Source organism: Oryzias latipes, chromosome 13, assembly GCF_053564925.1.
Source record: "Oryzias latipes strain Hd-rR chromosome 13, Olatipes_Hd-rR_3.1".
Classification (NCBI taxonomy): domain Eukaryota; kingdom Metazoa; phylum Chordata; class Actinopteri; order Beloniformes; family Adrianichthyidae; genus Oryzias; species Oryzias latipes.
Window position 1 is genome coordinate 27,770,297 of NC_136249.1, and position 18,534 is coordinate 27,788,830.

Consider the following 18,534-nt stretch of genomic DNA (forward strand, 5'->3'; position numbering starts at 1 on the left):
GATTTCTCTTACTGTGGTCTGTTACAGTCCTTTAATTTCTCTGTACCCCTTCATCTTGGGGCTACTCCTACCCTAACAAATGTAGTAGGACGAAGATGTAAAATTGGGATTCGCCTCTGTTCCATCTGTTATAATGTTTGTGCTTACATTACTTAATATATATGGAAGTTGGAAATTCTGCGGGAATCAGCAGAATCATGCAAGCTTTGCTCTTTGGTAATTTTTTAAAGAGATTCCATGTTATTACATCATTAACACTCCCAGCCTTGAAATGTTTTCCCTAAAATCGTCCCAGTTACCGGTGAACCAACAAGCTGAACAAGCAAGATGTTCATCTATAGTTATGGCGAGCTAGAAAATATGTTAATTATGGTGTGGTGTTGGCCAGGTGATGCTGTCTTGATTTGGAGCCACGAGACCGTAGCAGCTTTTAGTTCCCAGAACCTCTCTGTATGCAAAAGTATTCAGGTGTCCTCCATTATGCCATCTATCTAAAAGCTGAAGTTTGACTACAATCAGTTTAATTTTACACCTCTAATTAATTGAAATAACAAAGTTGTGCCTATATAGAATAATGCATAAAGAAATATCCAAGCCACTTAAATGATTAATATTATTGGAACTAAGTTTAAAAAAACTAGTCGTTTGTTTAAAGATCCACTCCAATGAAAATTGTGTTTTTGGTGTATTAACACGTTCTTGTAGGAATTTTCTGATGATGGACATATCCCTATACGTTACTGCTGGCAACATTTTTAAAATGGATCAAAAGATGATAGGATTACTTTGACTTTTTTTTTTTCCTAAGGCAAAAAACTAATTCTTATTTGGTCATTAGTTTTCTCTTAACTCATGTTACATTTCACTATTTTGTTTTTGAGAGTTCCACCTTTGAGTTTAGTTACAAGTTCCGCGAAAACATTTTTCTTTCTTTTCATAAGCCAACATGATTGATTTTGGATGTAAATTGTTAAAATGAATCCAAGTTTAATTGAATTGTGTCATATCAGCAATCAAATTGAATCATGAATCCAAATCAAATCTATTCCGTATTTTAGTAGTGATACTTATCCCTATGCATCATTATTTTCTTTTTATTTTACTTCTGCCTGTTAGCATAGTTTTGATATAAAACATGCAAATCAAACAATACTTACACTTAAGACCTGTTAATAAATGTTTTTTGTTGTCCTAATGAAGTGTTAAACTTTCGAAAGAAACTAACCTTATCTGATTTGTGCAGGACGATATCTTGATCCGCACAAACGGTTCATTACATGAGCTGCTGGGCTTTTTTTTTTTTTTTTTTTAAACCTCCGGCCCTGAAAATATTACAGTGCAAAGCTTGCTGTCTCCTGTTGCAGCCTTTGCCAGCATTGTGTTGGAAACACAGACGTGCCAGCATTACTGTTGCACTGAAACGGTTCTGAAAACATTGACAAATTCTGTGATATTGTCCAGCACAGTATCTGTTGTGGTAAGTTTCTTTTTCATTTTTTATTTTTTTTTTGGGACGTTAATGGTTTAAAAACCATCCCTAACCAAGAGCAAAGCATATCCCTAAATAACTCACACAACTGTGCTCAATGTAACGTGTCACTTGTGACTCCAGGCAACCAAACTTGGACCAATGTCAAAAATGTGTGCAGTCTGGTCATCTCTGTTGGCAACAGTTCTCCAGTGGTATGAAAAAAAACAACACTAACTCCTGTTTTATTAGTCTTTTAATGTGGAGTGTCCTTTTTTTTACCTGTTACGTGGGAAAAATTCAAAGCTTATAAAGAAAAACAAATCACTCTTGACCTGACTGTATAAATCATGATTCAATCTTTTAATTGTTGTTACATTATTATTTTTATTTGTATTTTCTCTCTAATTTATTGTTTTAACTGTATGTTTTTATTGTGATGGCGCCTTTCCGCCCAGGCCTCCCTTGAAAAGGATATTTCATTTCAATGAGACTTCCTTGTAAAATAAAGGTTAAATAAAAATAAATAAATAAAATAAGAAAAAAAGAGCATTCTCGGTAGTCGAAGATCTCCATTTTTTTAAAATAAACTTGGAGTGTGCACAACAACAAAAATGATTTTTTTATTTTTATTTTTTTTAATAAAGGTCTAATGAGAGTTGAACCTACTTTTTGGTGTTTCTAAAATGTTTTTTTTGCATTTTTCTTATGATGATGAACATGTATCAAGAAAATAAGTTAAAAAATTTCATTTTTGAGCATCTCTTCTGCGACGTAGGTGCTACAGTTGGCTGGCCACAATCCTTTTTCTCCATTTCATTCAGATGCTTCTACTTGCTGGATAATAGATCCATGTATGCCTTTTTCTTCGTCCAAGTTGGAATCTGTCTCAAAATTGTACGATTGGATCGCTAAGATATTGTTAGCCATTTTTTGTTGCACCAGTAATGTTAGGTTGGGGTTGTGAGTGGCTGTAAGTTAGTGGGGGAGTGTAAACAAAGGGATGATGGGAAATGAGGACAGGCTTTCTCCTCACCAATAGAGCAGCTCAGAGGCGAATTTTTAACGAATAATAAAAAGTAGAGATGGGTCTTTCTTGCGTTTCCGTTTCCTAACGCAACACAGCAGTAAAGGATAAGTCTACTAGCTTGATGCTAATGTATAATGGAATTTCTAATAGGACGGATAATGCTAACGCTTGGTCGACCAAAACATACATTGCTGACTAAATTAACACTTTTATATCACAGGCACAAGTTTTCTAAACTTTTAGGAAATATATTTTTTTAAGTAGCCGTTTTTGGTCTAAAGCACAGTTTTTTGCTCTTTTTTTTTTTTTTTTGGAATAAAGTTTAATGCTATAGTGCGAACTTGACCTAGTGGCCAAACTGAAATGCCCTCCAGGAGAAGCAGAACATCTGCACATTTTTATTGAAGCTTGTCTGTTTAACAGATTTACAGTATGTGAAATGTATCAGATTATATGAATATCTTGAAATCATCTATAGATTATTAATGTATTTCTATACATACATGTCCAAATGTGTAGACTATGTAAAATCTAAATTGAATTGAATCGAGTGGATCCAAAAAATTGAAAGAATCATGAATCGAATCCAGGCTCTGGAATCGGATTGATTGTGTAAATTATTGATGATACCCAGCCCTATGGGAACACTTTTACAGTAGTTGAAAAGATGATCAGAGTGGGATTTTAGTGGCAATGATAACACGCACATAAAAAATTATATTTGTGGATTAGGTTTTTAATAATCTTTTATGACTGAATGGCTTTTTTTGAATTACTGGCAAAGCTGAGTTTTCTTTATCAAATCCTTTTATCACCTTTATCAAATTTCTGTCTGTGCTTTCCATTGGCTGAGCATGGACTTAATGATTTCAGATCCTTAATTTCCATGCAAAAAACAAATGCATAGTAGGTGATTTTAATCCCAATGTCCACTTGTGTCATTAAGCAGGAAATGGTGTCTCTCAATTTACCCTATTGATTCATAAATATGTGATGGCACAATGTTGTATTGTGCTAAATATCTGTGGTGCAGCCGTAATTCCCTGCCTCTCCTTGAACTGACAGACAATTCGTCAGTTGCTCCTGGTGACTCCTCACTGTGGCGCTGTTCCAAAGTTCATTAATGCGATGCAGGACTGGGGTAAAATGTGTCACAGATATTTATAGTTGATTTGTAATCACTGTCGGACATAGGAGGCTGCAAGTGAACCGACATTATTTCTACGTTTAGAATTTCCCTGTGTTCTACAGTGCCCTTTCTGTCATGCCTTTTAACGTCTCACTCTTAAAATGGATGTAGAGACAAGGTTATGACATTAAAATGAAGCACATGATTCATGCCTTTCACTTTGAAAGAGCAGATGCATTTTTTTCTCCTGACAACAAACAATTTAGACAAAAGGAATTGATCTCCTGAGTGTGGTCTCCATGACCCTTCCCTAAAGTCAATATTTCAGTCGCATTTTACTGTGATTACTGTTCCCTGTCTTCCTTCTCTACAAAGCTATTAACACATCTGACCCGTGGGATATCTGCTCATACCTTGGGGTAAAACGACTTCCTCACTTCCCAAAAGAGTCTAGCTGATTTGATTATTAACCTAGAGAAGGTCAGCTCAGGCGTTCCAGATTTGTCCTTTTAACAGCTCCAACAGCTTCTATTTTTACAAGTAAATCCTATAGCAGCCTTATATGTTGAGCTGCTTGTGCACTGATTGCAATTTTATCCATTCTTGTAAAATGACAATACATTGTCTCATCTCTTTGCTCCAGGAAATCTAAAATTAGTAAGTCGCAGGTTATTATTTTGATACATTTGTGACATTTTAAAGAAATCTTTTTTTTAACAATTGAAATTATTTTCTTAATGATTTCAGGTACAATACAATGTATTCTCAAGCACTGATCATAAATGAAATATTGTACAAAAAACTTGTATGGATTATTTAATCAAATCAGTGTATTTTAGTTTTGATTTTTATAACAGTTTAAAGACCCACTCCAATGAAAATTGTGTTTTGGACCTTTTTGCATGTTCTTGTAGCATTTTCCTCATGATGGAGGAGAACTAGGAAAATAATTAGGATTAACAAAGCATTTCTGCGTATTTTTTTATTCAGATTGTCAAAATCAGGAGTAGACAAAAAATGACTGTTAGGAAAAGCAGCTTTTGCTACATACAAAGTTGTTACGTACAAACTAAAATCAGCAATCCACAAGCTCCCGGCTCTGCTCCATTCCGATGCATCCACTTTCAGACAATAACATCCATGCACGTCTTTGGTTTTCCTCATCTGAGCTGAAATCTGGCTCTAAAGGAAACTGTACAACTGGATAGCTCCAAAATTACTTGTCCGTTTTTGTTGCACTACTAATGTCAGGATGGGGGTGTGAGGGGCTCTAAGATAGTGGAAGAGAGTGTAAACAATAGGATGATGGGAAATGGGTGCAGGCTTACTTTAACCGTCCCGCTCACAACATTGAGGGAACGTTCTGATGAACTACTGATGCTCTGCAGAAACCTTGTCCTAGAAAAGGACACAGTTTTTAAAATTTCGCCCAAAAATGGCATAATCACTATAAAAAGACCAATGGAAATGCTTTTACAATACATCAATAGATGATCGGAATGGGACTTTAGTTCCAAGAATACCAATATTTGCTGATTCTTGAATAGAAAAGCCAACCTTTTGAATCTCAGTGTAAGCAAATGAGTTAGGAGCACATCATTTTTCTATTGAATGAAATTTTAAATTTACAGTTCTTTTATCAAACTGACACAAAGAAAGCGTCAAACAGAGCTGACCTTTCATGCTTTCAGGTGCTGGAGATGCTCAAAAGTGCTCTAACGTGTAAAAATTCAGAAACTCCCACAACCTTCAATCATTCTTGCCATCAGGGAGCGTAAAAGCTAACAAAACCTGACGGATTTCGGCACCCTTGGGGACATTGAGTTCAAGCAGAGTGTGTGAAGAGGTTCCAAATCAAAAGCAGGGATCAAGAGCTCGTCATTGCTGGTGTCCTTGATTACGGTACATCGCAATCATTTTAAGTAGACTCTAGGAGTTAACACTTTTTCTGTCGACTGCTTCCTCTGAGCTTTAACTGCTTTTCTTGCTACAATAGAGTTGTAATGCTTCACGCAAAGAGCCCTTATTGATGCTCAGAAAAGGTCCTTGGCAGATGGACTTGTTGACACAGAACATTTTTTTTTAGCAGTTGCAGGTGTTGGATTTCTCCTGCACCCTGATATCAGGCGGTTTAAGGGAGACTTTTACCTGAGTTAGCTTAGAAAGCCAGAACGTTTAATACTCAGCCATTAATCTTTAAATTATAGTGAAAGTCCTGATCTGAGTTGACTCTGCTGACCATTATTAGATAATTCATCAGAGAAGGATTTGTAGCCTCTGCGTTCCACAGAGCGTGGCAATTTTTATGAGCAAGAAGGGTATTTTAGGAAAGAACCAAAGGGTAGTTACTTAATCATCTGACATTCAATCATCTGACACAAGGTTTTACCTTAAAAACAATTTTTAAATTATTTTAAACATTTCTAAAGTTTCTTAGAAATCTGAAAAAATCCACATTATTTAACATTTATGCTCAAAATGATCTTTTTAGGAGAAGTAAAATATGAATAAATAAAATTCTGGCTTGCATTGATCTGAAGACTAATTCAGCTTTGTTCTGAGGACCAAAGATCTTTTTATTTGCCTCAGTATTTTTTGTATTAAAGAGCTGATGCTTCAGTGAGGCTTAAACCATGCTGCCGATGAATCGGTATGGTGCCACACTTGATGTTAATGATATAATGATGCTCAATTATTTCTGTGATTTTAATTCAAAGGATGTTTTTTATTAGGTTATATTTATCACCTAATTAACAAAGTATAAAGCCCATGTTCAAATGTACATGTTGTGTTGGTCTAATGATATTAATGATGTGCTTTTTTCTTAAGTAAGCCTGCCCCCCCCCCCCCCCCCCCCTTTTCATTGTTGGATGTTTTCCTCATTAAGGCCCATTACTGTGTTAAAATGAAAAACAAAATTCATACAAGAATCTAGTTAGTATGCACATTACATCTTGGGCATGGGTAGAATGAGAAAAGGAGTAGAACTTAATCCATTAGATTATAATTTTGGTTGTAACCGACTATATGTAGATGAGAAGTGAGATAAGAAATCATGGAATGGATTTGATCCTACAGTGTGTGAGGTAAAAAAGATGGTAAAGGAATTATGTTCATTTATGCAGACTGCAATTACTTACATATTTTATTTACAGTCTAGTTTAATTTTTCTTGCTGTTATTTTGCTTTATGCGACTTATGTTAAATCAAATTCTTAATCATATAGCAGGGCTCCAGACTAACTTTTTTCACTAGGAGCACAGTGGCCCCCAACTGAAATTTTAGGGGCACAACCAGAAAATTTAGGGGCGCAAACCGTAAATCAACATTCTAACCAAATCTACTAATTTCCTCTGTATTAGGAATAAATACTTTAATAATAGATGCAGAAATTACAATGCGCTGTTTCAAATTCAGTGTCACATTTTAATCTGCACTTTTGAAGATGCAACAAGAAGGTAAACTGACAGAACTGTCCTGATGGTTTTTGTAGTTAAGTGAGAAATTGAAACAATTTAAAATACCAATTGATTAAAAATAGGCTACATCCATTACAAAACATTCAAATAAATCTAAAATATATAATAACACGGATCATACTAAGGGGGAGAGGAATATTAATACTAAATTGAACTGAACCCAATGATCCAGGCGAGCCGCTGGTTCATCTCAAACACTTCTATCCTTGCATTTTCACCACGTGTTTTAAGTGCGTCTCGGACTAAACCGCGTTGTTGCTCGCACGTGTTTAAAGTTCAAGCCCCGTTAGCTGTCACGCATGTAGGTGTGGGACATTTATTCTCCTCAGCTGACCCGACTCCCGCGGGAGCGGTGTGCTGCCGTGACAGCCGTGCATAAACCGTTTGGTTGGGGGGATGCGACGCCGCACGCTTAACCGTAACCCCCGTAACCTCCGGGTCTGTGTGACCCAGAGAAAAGTTCAGCACGGACTGCATGCATTTAGAAAATTATGAGCGAATAGATACGTTCTAAAAAGGAAAGTAAGGAACTCCTTCATGTCGTCCGGGGAGGGGGCGGTCAGGTTACCTGCTTTCAAGCCCGGTCATTGTCCCGCCCCCAATAGTCACTTACTCCACTGTGATTGGTTGGTTTGTCAGCTCCGCACACGACAATGAACAGGTGTCATTCATACAAACTGGCAGGACGCATTAAAATTAAACTTTCATTTCAAGGTGGGGGCCACAAATAGCCCGCGGGCCGCGAGTTTGAGACCCCTGCTGTACACTCTGGCACTGGTACACCAGCCGCAGGTTGGAAGAACGAATCAATGGTTCGCTTACTCATAGCTCAGATGCACGCACAGGTTGTGATGATATTTGTCTCCGTTTCATTCCCACAGATGTTTACGTGCGCTCGATTATCTCTAGGCCCCTCCCCCTACACGCATTTTAGCCACTTACGCGAGTGTGTGCTCTCGTCTCATAAGTACGTGTGCGAGTTTGTGTTTGCGTGCGTGTGCGCTCGCGTCTCATTGATTATTTCATTGATCATTGACGTGCCGTTTTCACGTTAAATGTATAAAAAATACGGAGGGGGGGGCAAATTTACTGGTTGCACATGTGCGAATGGATGTAAGATTCAGTCGCACACTCTCTCACTCTGGTGGTCGCAGTCTGGAGCCCTGTATAGCGTGGTGTCCTAAAAACAGAAATGGGATCAGCCCAGCTGATGTCAAAACTCCCCGGTAAGCACATAAATCTGTGTTGTAAATAATCAATTTTAATATGTATGGTTTGTGACCAGAGGAACACTGGTGTTTTTGCATGCTGTGTGCAGCAGAAAGATCAGAAAGTGTCTGTGTTTACAGTTTATTCAAAGAACCACTCTGATAAAAAATTGTGTCGTCTTTTTTTTAAAAACAGGAAATATTTTAAAAAATGTTACATTCAAAATTGTATCTGTGTATTTCTTTGTCCAAACCGTTGTGACTTAGGGATAAATGAAAAAAATGCTGTTGAAAAAGAGAGTATTTGTGATGTCGAAAATACACTGGGCGGGACACAAGCTCCCGTAATAATAATAATCATCATCATAAAAACAATGTCAATATATTTCACTAAGAACAGAAAAAATAAAACTGATATTTAGATATTTATGAGACAGTTTGGATTTTTAGTTGGGCCTGACTCTTTGGAAAAACAGGCAGGACTTTACTATTTGATCTCCTCCTCCCCTGTTCTCATACTCTTGTCTGCTTAAAGTCAAGAGTTGAGTGTTTGCAGCCTTTATCATGCAGGGACTCTTCTGATAAAAGCCTATTGGAAAGCAGGCATTTGTTTGCATGTTAAAAAAAAAAATCTGTATTCTCTGGGATACCAAAGGAAATCAGAATTTTCCTGATCACAGAAGCCAGGTTTTCTGTTTACCTGCTGTAGAATACACAACAGAGTTTTGGCTACATTCCCCTGACCTGCTAAGCTAAAGCTTGAATACATTCAAGTTTATTCTGTGGAATTGTGCTGAGTGCTGATGGAAGGAATTAAAACACAAAAAGCGACTGCTGCCTAAATTCTGAGCGAATAACCTGCTGGAGATGAAACAGTTGAGAAGATTCATGAAGAGAACCAGCTCACATCCAAATTTAAAGCTTCCTTCTTCATTATTCTTTAATAATAGCCTAAAATCTAAAATTTTCAAGTATCCATAGACATGCTTCATAGTTTGTACGCTTTTTGTTAATTTATTTATTTTTAGATGACACTTGGAATTCCAAAGTGGCGCGCTCATCAGCTATTGTCCCAGAAAACTTCTAAATTTGAAAATAAATAAAATTCAGTGCTTTTCTAACAAGGTCACAAAAACTGTCTTTGAGCAAATTTGGTACATATGTCTGATTAGTAAAATATGAAATCCAAATTTTGCCATATCAATCAGTCTGTGTTTTACCAAAGCCCTGAAAGCATCATGAAGCAGGCGTACGCTCAAGTTATGTTTTAAATAGATTAATAACAGCTTTGTGCACCATAAGATGGGAACATTTTTGTGCTTTCACATTTTTTTACATGGCGCAAAATGTTGCTCATGGTGATATAAAACCACGTGGGAGACATTTCATGCTCCCCCTGAAAACATAAATGGTTATTTTTCTTATCATGCAGCCAGTTGAATTGGTGAAGGCTGACATGGGAGTTAATTGCCTTTTTCCTTACAGTCACAACACTGTTTCGCTGTTTCCTCACTGCCAGATAATTGACTTGTGCTCTGCTGCCATTATTACATACAAAGCCGAACGCTATAACAACCCTAAAAGATTGTGCATCACTTCTTCTGTCAGTTCACCCACCGTCCTTTTAGATTGAGAAAAGCCAGTTTATTCAAGACTTGTTGTTTTTGCAGTCATCTTTAGTTAGGGATGGATTTCCTGGTTTTTAATTTTTTGTTCTATGCTTTTTTTTGGGCCATGATCGAAGGGCTTTGATCGAAACATTGTCATTTTAATTTAACTTTTTGCCCGTTTAGTTTTATTTTAAAAAGTGTCTTTCAGAAATGTCCCCAATGCTACGATTCACACCAAGCATGTGACAAAAGCGCATTTAGCCCACGTTGTTCACACTGGACTGTCTCGATTCAATAGTAGCGCATGTCCACCTAGTCTTAAAAGACGCTTGGTGGGAAATGTCGATGCGGCTCAAATCTCACAAATCTTGGCGTTTACTTTCACACCTCTGTTCCGATATATGACACTTGCATGAACTAAAAAGGACGCCATCTAAATGTCACTACCAAATCTGATTCCCCGATTGGTTAAACTTCAACCTGGTTTAACTTTCAACGCGCATTCAGTGGGTGCGTTTTTTGTATGTACAGCCCAAAAACGGTCTTAGAAATGTGTGTAGCTACGAGTGAATGTCAGAGCTTTAAACGCGAAAGCCAAAACGCGCATTTACATGCATATACATAGACTTTTCAATTGACACACGTTTTATCCGTGCAGCCTGGTTTAGCTTTTAACTAGAGCTGCGACAGTGAAGGAGAGACAGAGAGAGTGTGGTAAAGAATATCTGACGCTGTTCCAATCCGACACTGAGGAGGAAAACTTCAATGGTTTCAGTGCCACGCAGAGGCGCACGCGCACCTTTTAAGTTTTTTTTTTTTTCTCTCTCAGTGACTTTTACCGGTATGTTTTTTTAACCGGCCCTGTTAATGCTGTTACTACCATATTGCATCACAGGCACTGTTTGGAATAGAGCTGTGACGGTGTGGGATTTTTGATCACGGCGGTGATGAAGCAGCAGGAGTTGCGGTGTCGCGGTTTAACCCCCCAACACAAAATCCCCGGGCGCAAATGAATAACGGTACAAGTAATATTTCCAACGCACTAATCTTTATTAACAAATATCAGTAACAACTAACCACTACCAATGAACTAACTATATAGGTGTTGTAGAATGAGTATGTGTGTGTCAGCGCACTGCGTGTGTAACAGGAAGGAGCGGATCAGAGTGAGTGAGAGCCTCCTTTTTGCGCTGCATGTTCTCTCCCCTCTTTCTTAAACACACGACTCGCGGTTTCAGCACATACACATCTTCATTCTAGAACACATGTTTCAATGTGGGCACATGCAGCTTAAAGACAGGCGCAACTTATTTATGTATAAAATGTTTTATCCTTTAAAATGGAATGGGTGCGGCTTATAATGAGGTGCGCTCTATAGTCCGGAAATTACGGGTATTTTATTTACTCTCTTAAATCTTGTTTGGTCCTTTTTGGTATCACCCATTACCTTTTCAACCTTCTCTCCCACAAACCAACTTTTAGAAACCTCTGTGCAATTATGGTGGTATGCTTTGAAATTGCTGTCATCATTTGCGTCAAGCTTTTAGAGATCCTTTTATCGAATGCGTTTCTATCTTTTAAAGGGAGATTTTCAAAGCAATTCCTCCAAAACGGGTCATATTATTGCCTCGCGAGCTGAAGAAGACACGTTATTGAAGATGTGCTTTCTTTCATCAGCTGGAATGATCTCAAACGAGGGGTGTCTGATTGGATGAGACAGAAACCTTGCGGGCAACACCGACGCTGCTGCAACCAATTAAGCCAATCAAGCCTAGAAATCAAATTGCACCGTTATGATCTCGTCTGACTGCACATATATTTGTCTTCAGCTCTGATAACCTGAAAGCTGTGAAGACTGAAACGGACGCTAACTCTTACAATGAATGTGAATGTTTATACCTGAAGAACACATTGCCTCACTCTGTTATGAAAATAAGGAAACAGCATTTTAAATCACACGCATTCCGAACAGTTTTATAGGACTGTTTATGCAAAGATAATTAGCTAAAGCAAGATGTTTTAAATTATAACAATTGCCTTTCATCTTAATTAGCTGAGTTCTGCATATACAGACTGCTTGACACCACTGTAGTTCCCTGTAACCACTATTCCACAGCGAAGGGTTAAAACATGATTTTAGCTCTCTGGAGAAACCCTGCGAAACCTCACCAGTGAAATGATTGTTAGTCCATGGGAAGTCATAAATCAAAGTCTTTGTCACCTATTAAGGCTTTGTCCGTCTCACTGTGGAGCTCTAAAAAACCCAACAATTGTCTGCTCTTTTCTTTTCTTAAAGCTGACATTTCTTTGTTTCTCTTAAAGATGACAGTAAGAAGATCAAATTGTGATTGATTTACTTATCTGTCCGTGGTTTCGCTGCAAGTACCGGCAAATCCAGAGGTGGAACAGTGCCTTAATTGAGCTGCATGCTCTGGGCTTAAACGCTGCAGGCGCAACACTCACACAATTAAGAAGAACTAATGACAGGGAGGATCGCCAATTATTTGACCAAATAAGCCTTAGGGGACTCTATACTTAGAATCATTAATTCTTCATCAGTTATTAAGAAGAGGAAATGGGAGTATTTAGCAGAAATGACCAATTTCATGCAAACATTTTTTGTGTCACTACAGCAAAAGTGGTTATACATGGTTTATTATTAATAATATAAATCTCTTTGAATGATAAAAAATATCCTTATTTTTTCCTCTTTTTTTTTAGAGCCAAGATGAGATGCATGCCATCCACAGCAACCAACTTGGTAAGTTTTTGGGTTTTATTCTGTTTTACTTTGAATCATTTGTTAAAATATGGTAACAGGGGCCAAACAGAAAAGGGCAATGGTAAATGTGGGGCATCAAAGCTTACTGAAGGAGGCAGAATAGGGGAAGAACTCATAAGCCTTTTATTTCGGGGGGGCTCCTTTGATTCATAGGTGTGAAATGTTATGCAAAATTATTGCGCAAAGGAGAATTCAGCTCTTTGGCCAGATTTTTTCTATCAAGGACTTAATGAAAAAGTGGTCAGATTTCAAAAATGACTTTTGTTCAAGAGATGATTTTTAAACATATTTTATTGAAACTGTAATCAGTTGTTACATCACTATAACAGTTGCATAGGTTCTTGCTAGGATTTATTTATTTTTTGATGTTTTTCAGTGTTGCTGTTTCAATTTTTGTTGCCTCTTTCACTCACAGATTCTTGTGGTCACATGGACCCATAGTTTAATTGTTTGATCTGAAAAAAAACTCCCACTCTGTTCCAAGCAAAGTAGATGATCTGAGGAAACATTTTGCTGTACAGATCATGCTGGGCTGTTTGGTTTGAACTGGAATAATTTGCTATACGTAAAAGGGAGGGGCTAGGTCTGGAATGGGCAGCTTCAAGCCTCAAGGGCAGGTATGTGTGCATGATTTCCAAGCCCTAGTCATTACTGATTACCTCATTTAGATTTGTCCTGTCAATTCGGACATGCCAGCGCAGGGTATGTTTGAAAACATGCAGGAATGCAGCTCTAAAGACCTGGAGTTTCCAATCCCTGGTGTAGGTGAATTCTGGTGCAGATATTTGTTTCTTAGGTACTTTGGTGTTGTAACCATGCTCAATTGGTACTAAGGGGCCGAAAGTGTGCCAAACAAATATCCCAAATCATTACGCTACCACCACCAGGCTGAACTGTTTATACAATGCAGGGTGGATCCATGCTTTCGTGTCGTTGATCCAAAATTCTGACCCTACCATCTGAATGTTGCAGCAGAAATGGACTCATTAGACCAGACAATGTTTTTCCAATCTTCTATTGTCCAATTTTGGTGAGCCTGTGTAAACTGTAGCCTCATTCCTGTTATTGGCTGACAGGAGTGGCACCCGGTGTGGTCTTCTGCTGCTATAGCCCACCTGCCTCATGTGTTGTGCGTTCAGAGATGCTATTCTGAGTTACTGTTTCATTTCTATCAGCTGGAACCAGTCTGGCCCTTCTCCCCTGACCTCTGGCATCAACAAGGCTTTTCCAAAAACCCACAGAACTTCCGCATTTTCTCTTTTTATTCCATCCTATTTAAAGTTCTAATTTGCCATTTGGGAAATTTGTGATTAACACTGACAACCTCTAAATGCTGTTGGTGGCATTTCTGTAAACGTAGTTACTACGAAAAAAATCAGTGTGCACGAAAATGGGTAAAAGTTGAGAAATCAAAACTTAAGATTGCAATAGCAGAGAAATAACATTTAGATAATTTTATCAATTTTATAAAAAAAAAATAAGGTCATAAACCAGCTCATTATTAACTCCCTGACTGAAATATAAGCAAAAACTTAGCAGATCTTATCAATAATAGATTGTTATGATCTAGATGTTTGATCAACTTCACCAATTAATTTCTGCCGAAAGAACTTCAAATCTTAGCTCAAGCAGTTGTACCAACGTTTTTTTTTAGCAGGAAATGTAATTTATCAAATTAAATATATATACATCTTAACTCAATTAACTTAATTTGTCCAAGAACAACAGACTCTGACCACATTTTTAACTGAAATGTATTAATCTGTCAAATGTAATCACTTGTAAATGTGAGAAAAATGTTTTTTCTTTGATCTCATCTTTAAAAGTTTTAACACTCCATATTAAGAGTAAACATAGTTCATCTCTTTATGTGACAGGAAATGTTTTTTTTTTTTTGAAGGCCCAATAAAAAAGTCGTATGTGCCTCTTTTGTAATTTAAGTATTAAATAAGTTCATAACCTGAAAGTTGTTATCGGCAGGCCTTAATGGAGTTTGGACACTTTTTATCGCTCTTCTGCCTGTTCATTCAAGTAGGTCACCACATTCCAAGCAACTTTATAATGCCCACACATTTGGCACCTTAGCCCCATGGAGGAAACCATCTGAAAAATGAGCTGCAGTGGCTGCCGCTGCCACAGTAATTCCTTTTGTTACAGCTGCGAGGCAAATCCTGCCTGCAGAGAACGCTGTCTGTGGGCAGGAATTTTAAAAAGATGAATGAAATTGACTTAACAGTGCAGGGGAACATCAAAAGGTGCAACGGGCTTGTTTGTTTTACATGAGATTGATACTGTTGATTCCATTTGTCTGTAGAGAAAGGGCGGTGCTCCAGTTTACATGTAATAGTAATACTACACTCTGCAGACACTATTTTTTTGTTAAACTTTGGACACTTTTAGTTGTGTACTTTTTCTAAAGCAATTAAAGTGATACAGATAAACCAGTTTGGGTATGAAAGACTTTATGGTATTTCAGATTTCACCTACAGCTGTGTTTAAAAATGCAACACTGAAAGCAAATATTGTCTGATTTCAAATAAGATGACATCTTTTAGATGACGACTTTTAAACCTACAAGTGCGATGGAAAAAAGCTAGATGAATGAGAGTCTTCACAGACACTGTCCTTCCATGTCACTTTTACCCAGTGTGATGACTTTCATTAGAAAAAAATTAAAAACAAGAATAATAATGTCTCGATAAACTTCATAAAGTTCAGGAGGAGAACGATCAGATTCTCCACCATTTTTGTTTTGGATGGTGCTTCTTCTGTTTGCTGTCAGTAGAAAATACTGATAAACACACTTGCAGGGCATTCTAGTTGTTGTTGCTAAAGGGCAAGCTGTTAGTGGGGAACTAACAAATATATGAGCCTATTTATGTAAAAAACAAATCACAGTACGTCGCTCCAGACTATAAGTCGCACCCCTGGCCAAACTATTAAAAAAAAATGCAACTTCTACTCAGGAAAATAGATTACATATTAAAAAATGTGCAGTACAAAAATCAGCATTGTGGAAGATTAATGGACTATTTTTGTTTTAGTGTTTATTCAGGCCTTTTTATGATTAATTAACCACGCAAAAGTGTACTGATTATATCTATATTCCCTCATCAAATATTAAAAAATTAGGGGGAAAAACAGGCAACTCCATGTATTCCAAAAAATCATCGCACTTCTTTCTTCCTCCATAATTGAAGATTTTAGCAGAATAGCAAGTATTTGGGGATTAATTTGTTCTGTTTTTTGACATTGCTGCCTGTATTTTGACTAAAGGAAAGCCAGTTTTCTTCTAAGAATTACCGGTACTTGTCAGGCTTACTGTTACTGATGGATGCTTAAGGGTGAAACTCATTATTTTATGTTTAGCATATATTCCTTTGAGCTATGAAATATAATAGCAGTGATGATTATCAACGGATTAATTTTGTCTTTAACTTTTACAATGTCACTTGTCACATGAATGCCCCACGATTTCTCTTTTTTCCTGACTTTTTCTTTTTTTATTTCCCCTTTTTCAAGGATAGGACTTCTCAGTGGTTCTTTTCTTTATTTCCTTTTTACTTTATTTCTTTTCTTCTGAGTCCAGTATTTATGGCATTGACCTTTTGTTAGAAGTTGAGTCATGCAGGTCTTGTGCAAGACAATAAATGCATGTATTGACAGGAGGCTGTATATCTGTTTCCTCTCCTGGATAATCCATAAGCATGAGCTGGAGTTAATTTATAAAAATGTTTTTTTTTAATTAAATTTACTCTCTACAGTATAAGTTGGGTGTAATGATTCTGGGTTTGAAGATGGAATATGTATGTTTGTGTTAATGGAAACATTGCTTGAAAAATCTGCCCGTGCACCGTTTTGGGCACGAAGAGGGAAGAAAAGGGATTTTGTGTGCGTGCGTGTGTGTCTGTGTGTGTGTGTAAGGGGGGGGGGGGGGGGGGGGGGGGGGTAATTCTTGGCCGTCTTGTCTCTGGCAGTCCAATCATGTGAACCACTGGAGTGAAGAAGGTTTTAGAGCAGTACAATCAGCAGCTGGATGGGTAATAGGGCTGCTGACTATGGAAAGGAGCTATTGACATCCTCTGTCATCTGTGCTTACTTCCTTGCAGTGAAGAGCTCTGGTTTTGTCAGGAGTTTTATTGTTCCCACAACAGCCTAATGGGTGCTTCCACTCAGTCTCATCCCTTTACCTTCCTGCAGACGTTTGTAATGGAAATTGCTCCTCTGATTTGCTTTTGTCTTCAGCCTTGTCATTTCTCTTTCAAAATGTTTTACTGCCTTTCAAAGCGTTTGCTCACCGTTTTCTCTCCTTGCTTCGACATGTGCTTTTTTGGAAAATTGTGATGTGCACTATCTGAGCTGAAACAAAGTTTCTTTTGACAGAAAAATGACTCTACGCAACTAATTTGTGGCAACTGTAGGTAACAGAGCTGGAGGACTGACTTTAGGCAGGGGCTATATACATTGACAAGAGTTTAAGGTAGACAAGACTGCTTGTAAACTTTCTGTGGATTTTGCATGTTCTCCCCGTGCATGCGTGGGTTTTTTTCCGTGGACTCTGGCTTTCCACCGTCTAAAAACATGCTTCTTAGGTTAATTGGTTACTCTAAATTGACCCTGATGTGAACGCGAGTGTGCATAGGTGTGTGATTGTGGTCGTGCGACAGACTGGCAACCTGTCCAGGATGTCCCCTGCATTCGCCCACGAGTAGACAGGATAGGCTCCGGCAGCTCCATGACCCCGAAAGGGACGAAAAGGCTTAGAAGAAGATGAATGAATGGATTTTTACTTAGTGTTTTGTTTTTTTTTAGGGTTGAACTTATGTTCCACTCCTGTGGACTATTGACCGTGTATGTGAACTGGACTGAGTGACCCCCCCACCCCCCCCACCCCTTACTTTTCAAACAAGAAGTGCCTGCTGTCTCCTAGAAGCCAAATCTTCTTCTTTGAGAAACAAGCTGCTGTTACTCTGTCATTACATTTGTCAGAAAAGCCATTCTTGCTCTTCTACTATTCTTCTAACTTTTTCTTGTTAATCCTATTTTTTTCATATGTTTTCTGTTCTGCAAATTATTCAAAATATAAACTGGCCAATCAGATGCAATTTCTGGTTCTGACGTGACGACGTCCGTATCGCCGAAAAAATTACGACAGAATCACTTCATAGCTACATTCAGAACAAAATCAATGGTTGGGCAAGGAAGATGAGCATGTTTTTCTTTATCAGTTCTGTCTGATTTATTTGTCAAATTGGAGTCAGATCTTTTTTTAGACTTAATTTCCCCCCATAGCAAAAGAAATCCCACTTTAACTCTTTCCCACCGTTCAGTGTGTTCTTAGCTTCCCCACCATTTGGCAACAATTGTCAGGAAGTGCAATCTGCTCCAAGGAAGTGTCACTATTGATTTGAGTTAGAGAAGTGACAATACAACGAGGCCAGTGGCCAGGTCATTACAGAATTCTCCTGTGTATCCTTAACAAAAACACAGGAATTTTTAGTTCTCAACCCTGCTTTTTTGTTAATCACACTGATGCTTTTATCCAGAGACTCCAACAGCCCTGTGGGCCAGAGAGTTCACACATTTGACCTTATCCACTAAAACATTTCAATACACACACAGTCTTTTGTCACACTCTGAATGAGAATAATGTGGAAAAAAAATAAAATTCCATTTTTATTTTTATTTTAGGCAGACAAAATCAAATTAAATGCACCAATGGGAGCAAGGTTTATCCTGAACATCCAGAGGAACCTTTAATCGCTTTCATTTTAGGCACTTTTTTTTTTCTTTCCAAGATAAGTGTCTAAAGAATAACACACTATGTT

General features: G+C 37.7%; 1 protein-coding gene across 3 annotated transcripts in view; it reads left to right on the plus strand.

The window, feature by feature from the left end:
- The window catches only part of b3glcta (beta 3-glucosyltransferase a), a 79,091-nt gene that overhangs the window by 15,758 nt on the left and 44,799 nt on the right, over positions 1 to 18,534 (plus strand). For all 3 annotated transcript variants that reach the window (XM_020708133.3, XM_078929879.1, XM_004075301.5), the window contains one exon: positions 12,646 to 12,685. In XM_020708133.3, coding sequence (XP_020563792.1) covers positions 12,646 to 12,685 — 40 coding nt within the window. The remainder of the gene's footprint in view (positions 1 to 12,645; positions 12,686 to 18,534) is intronic.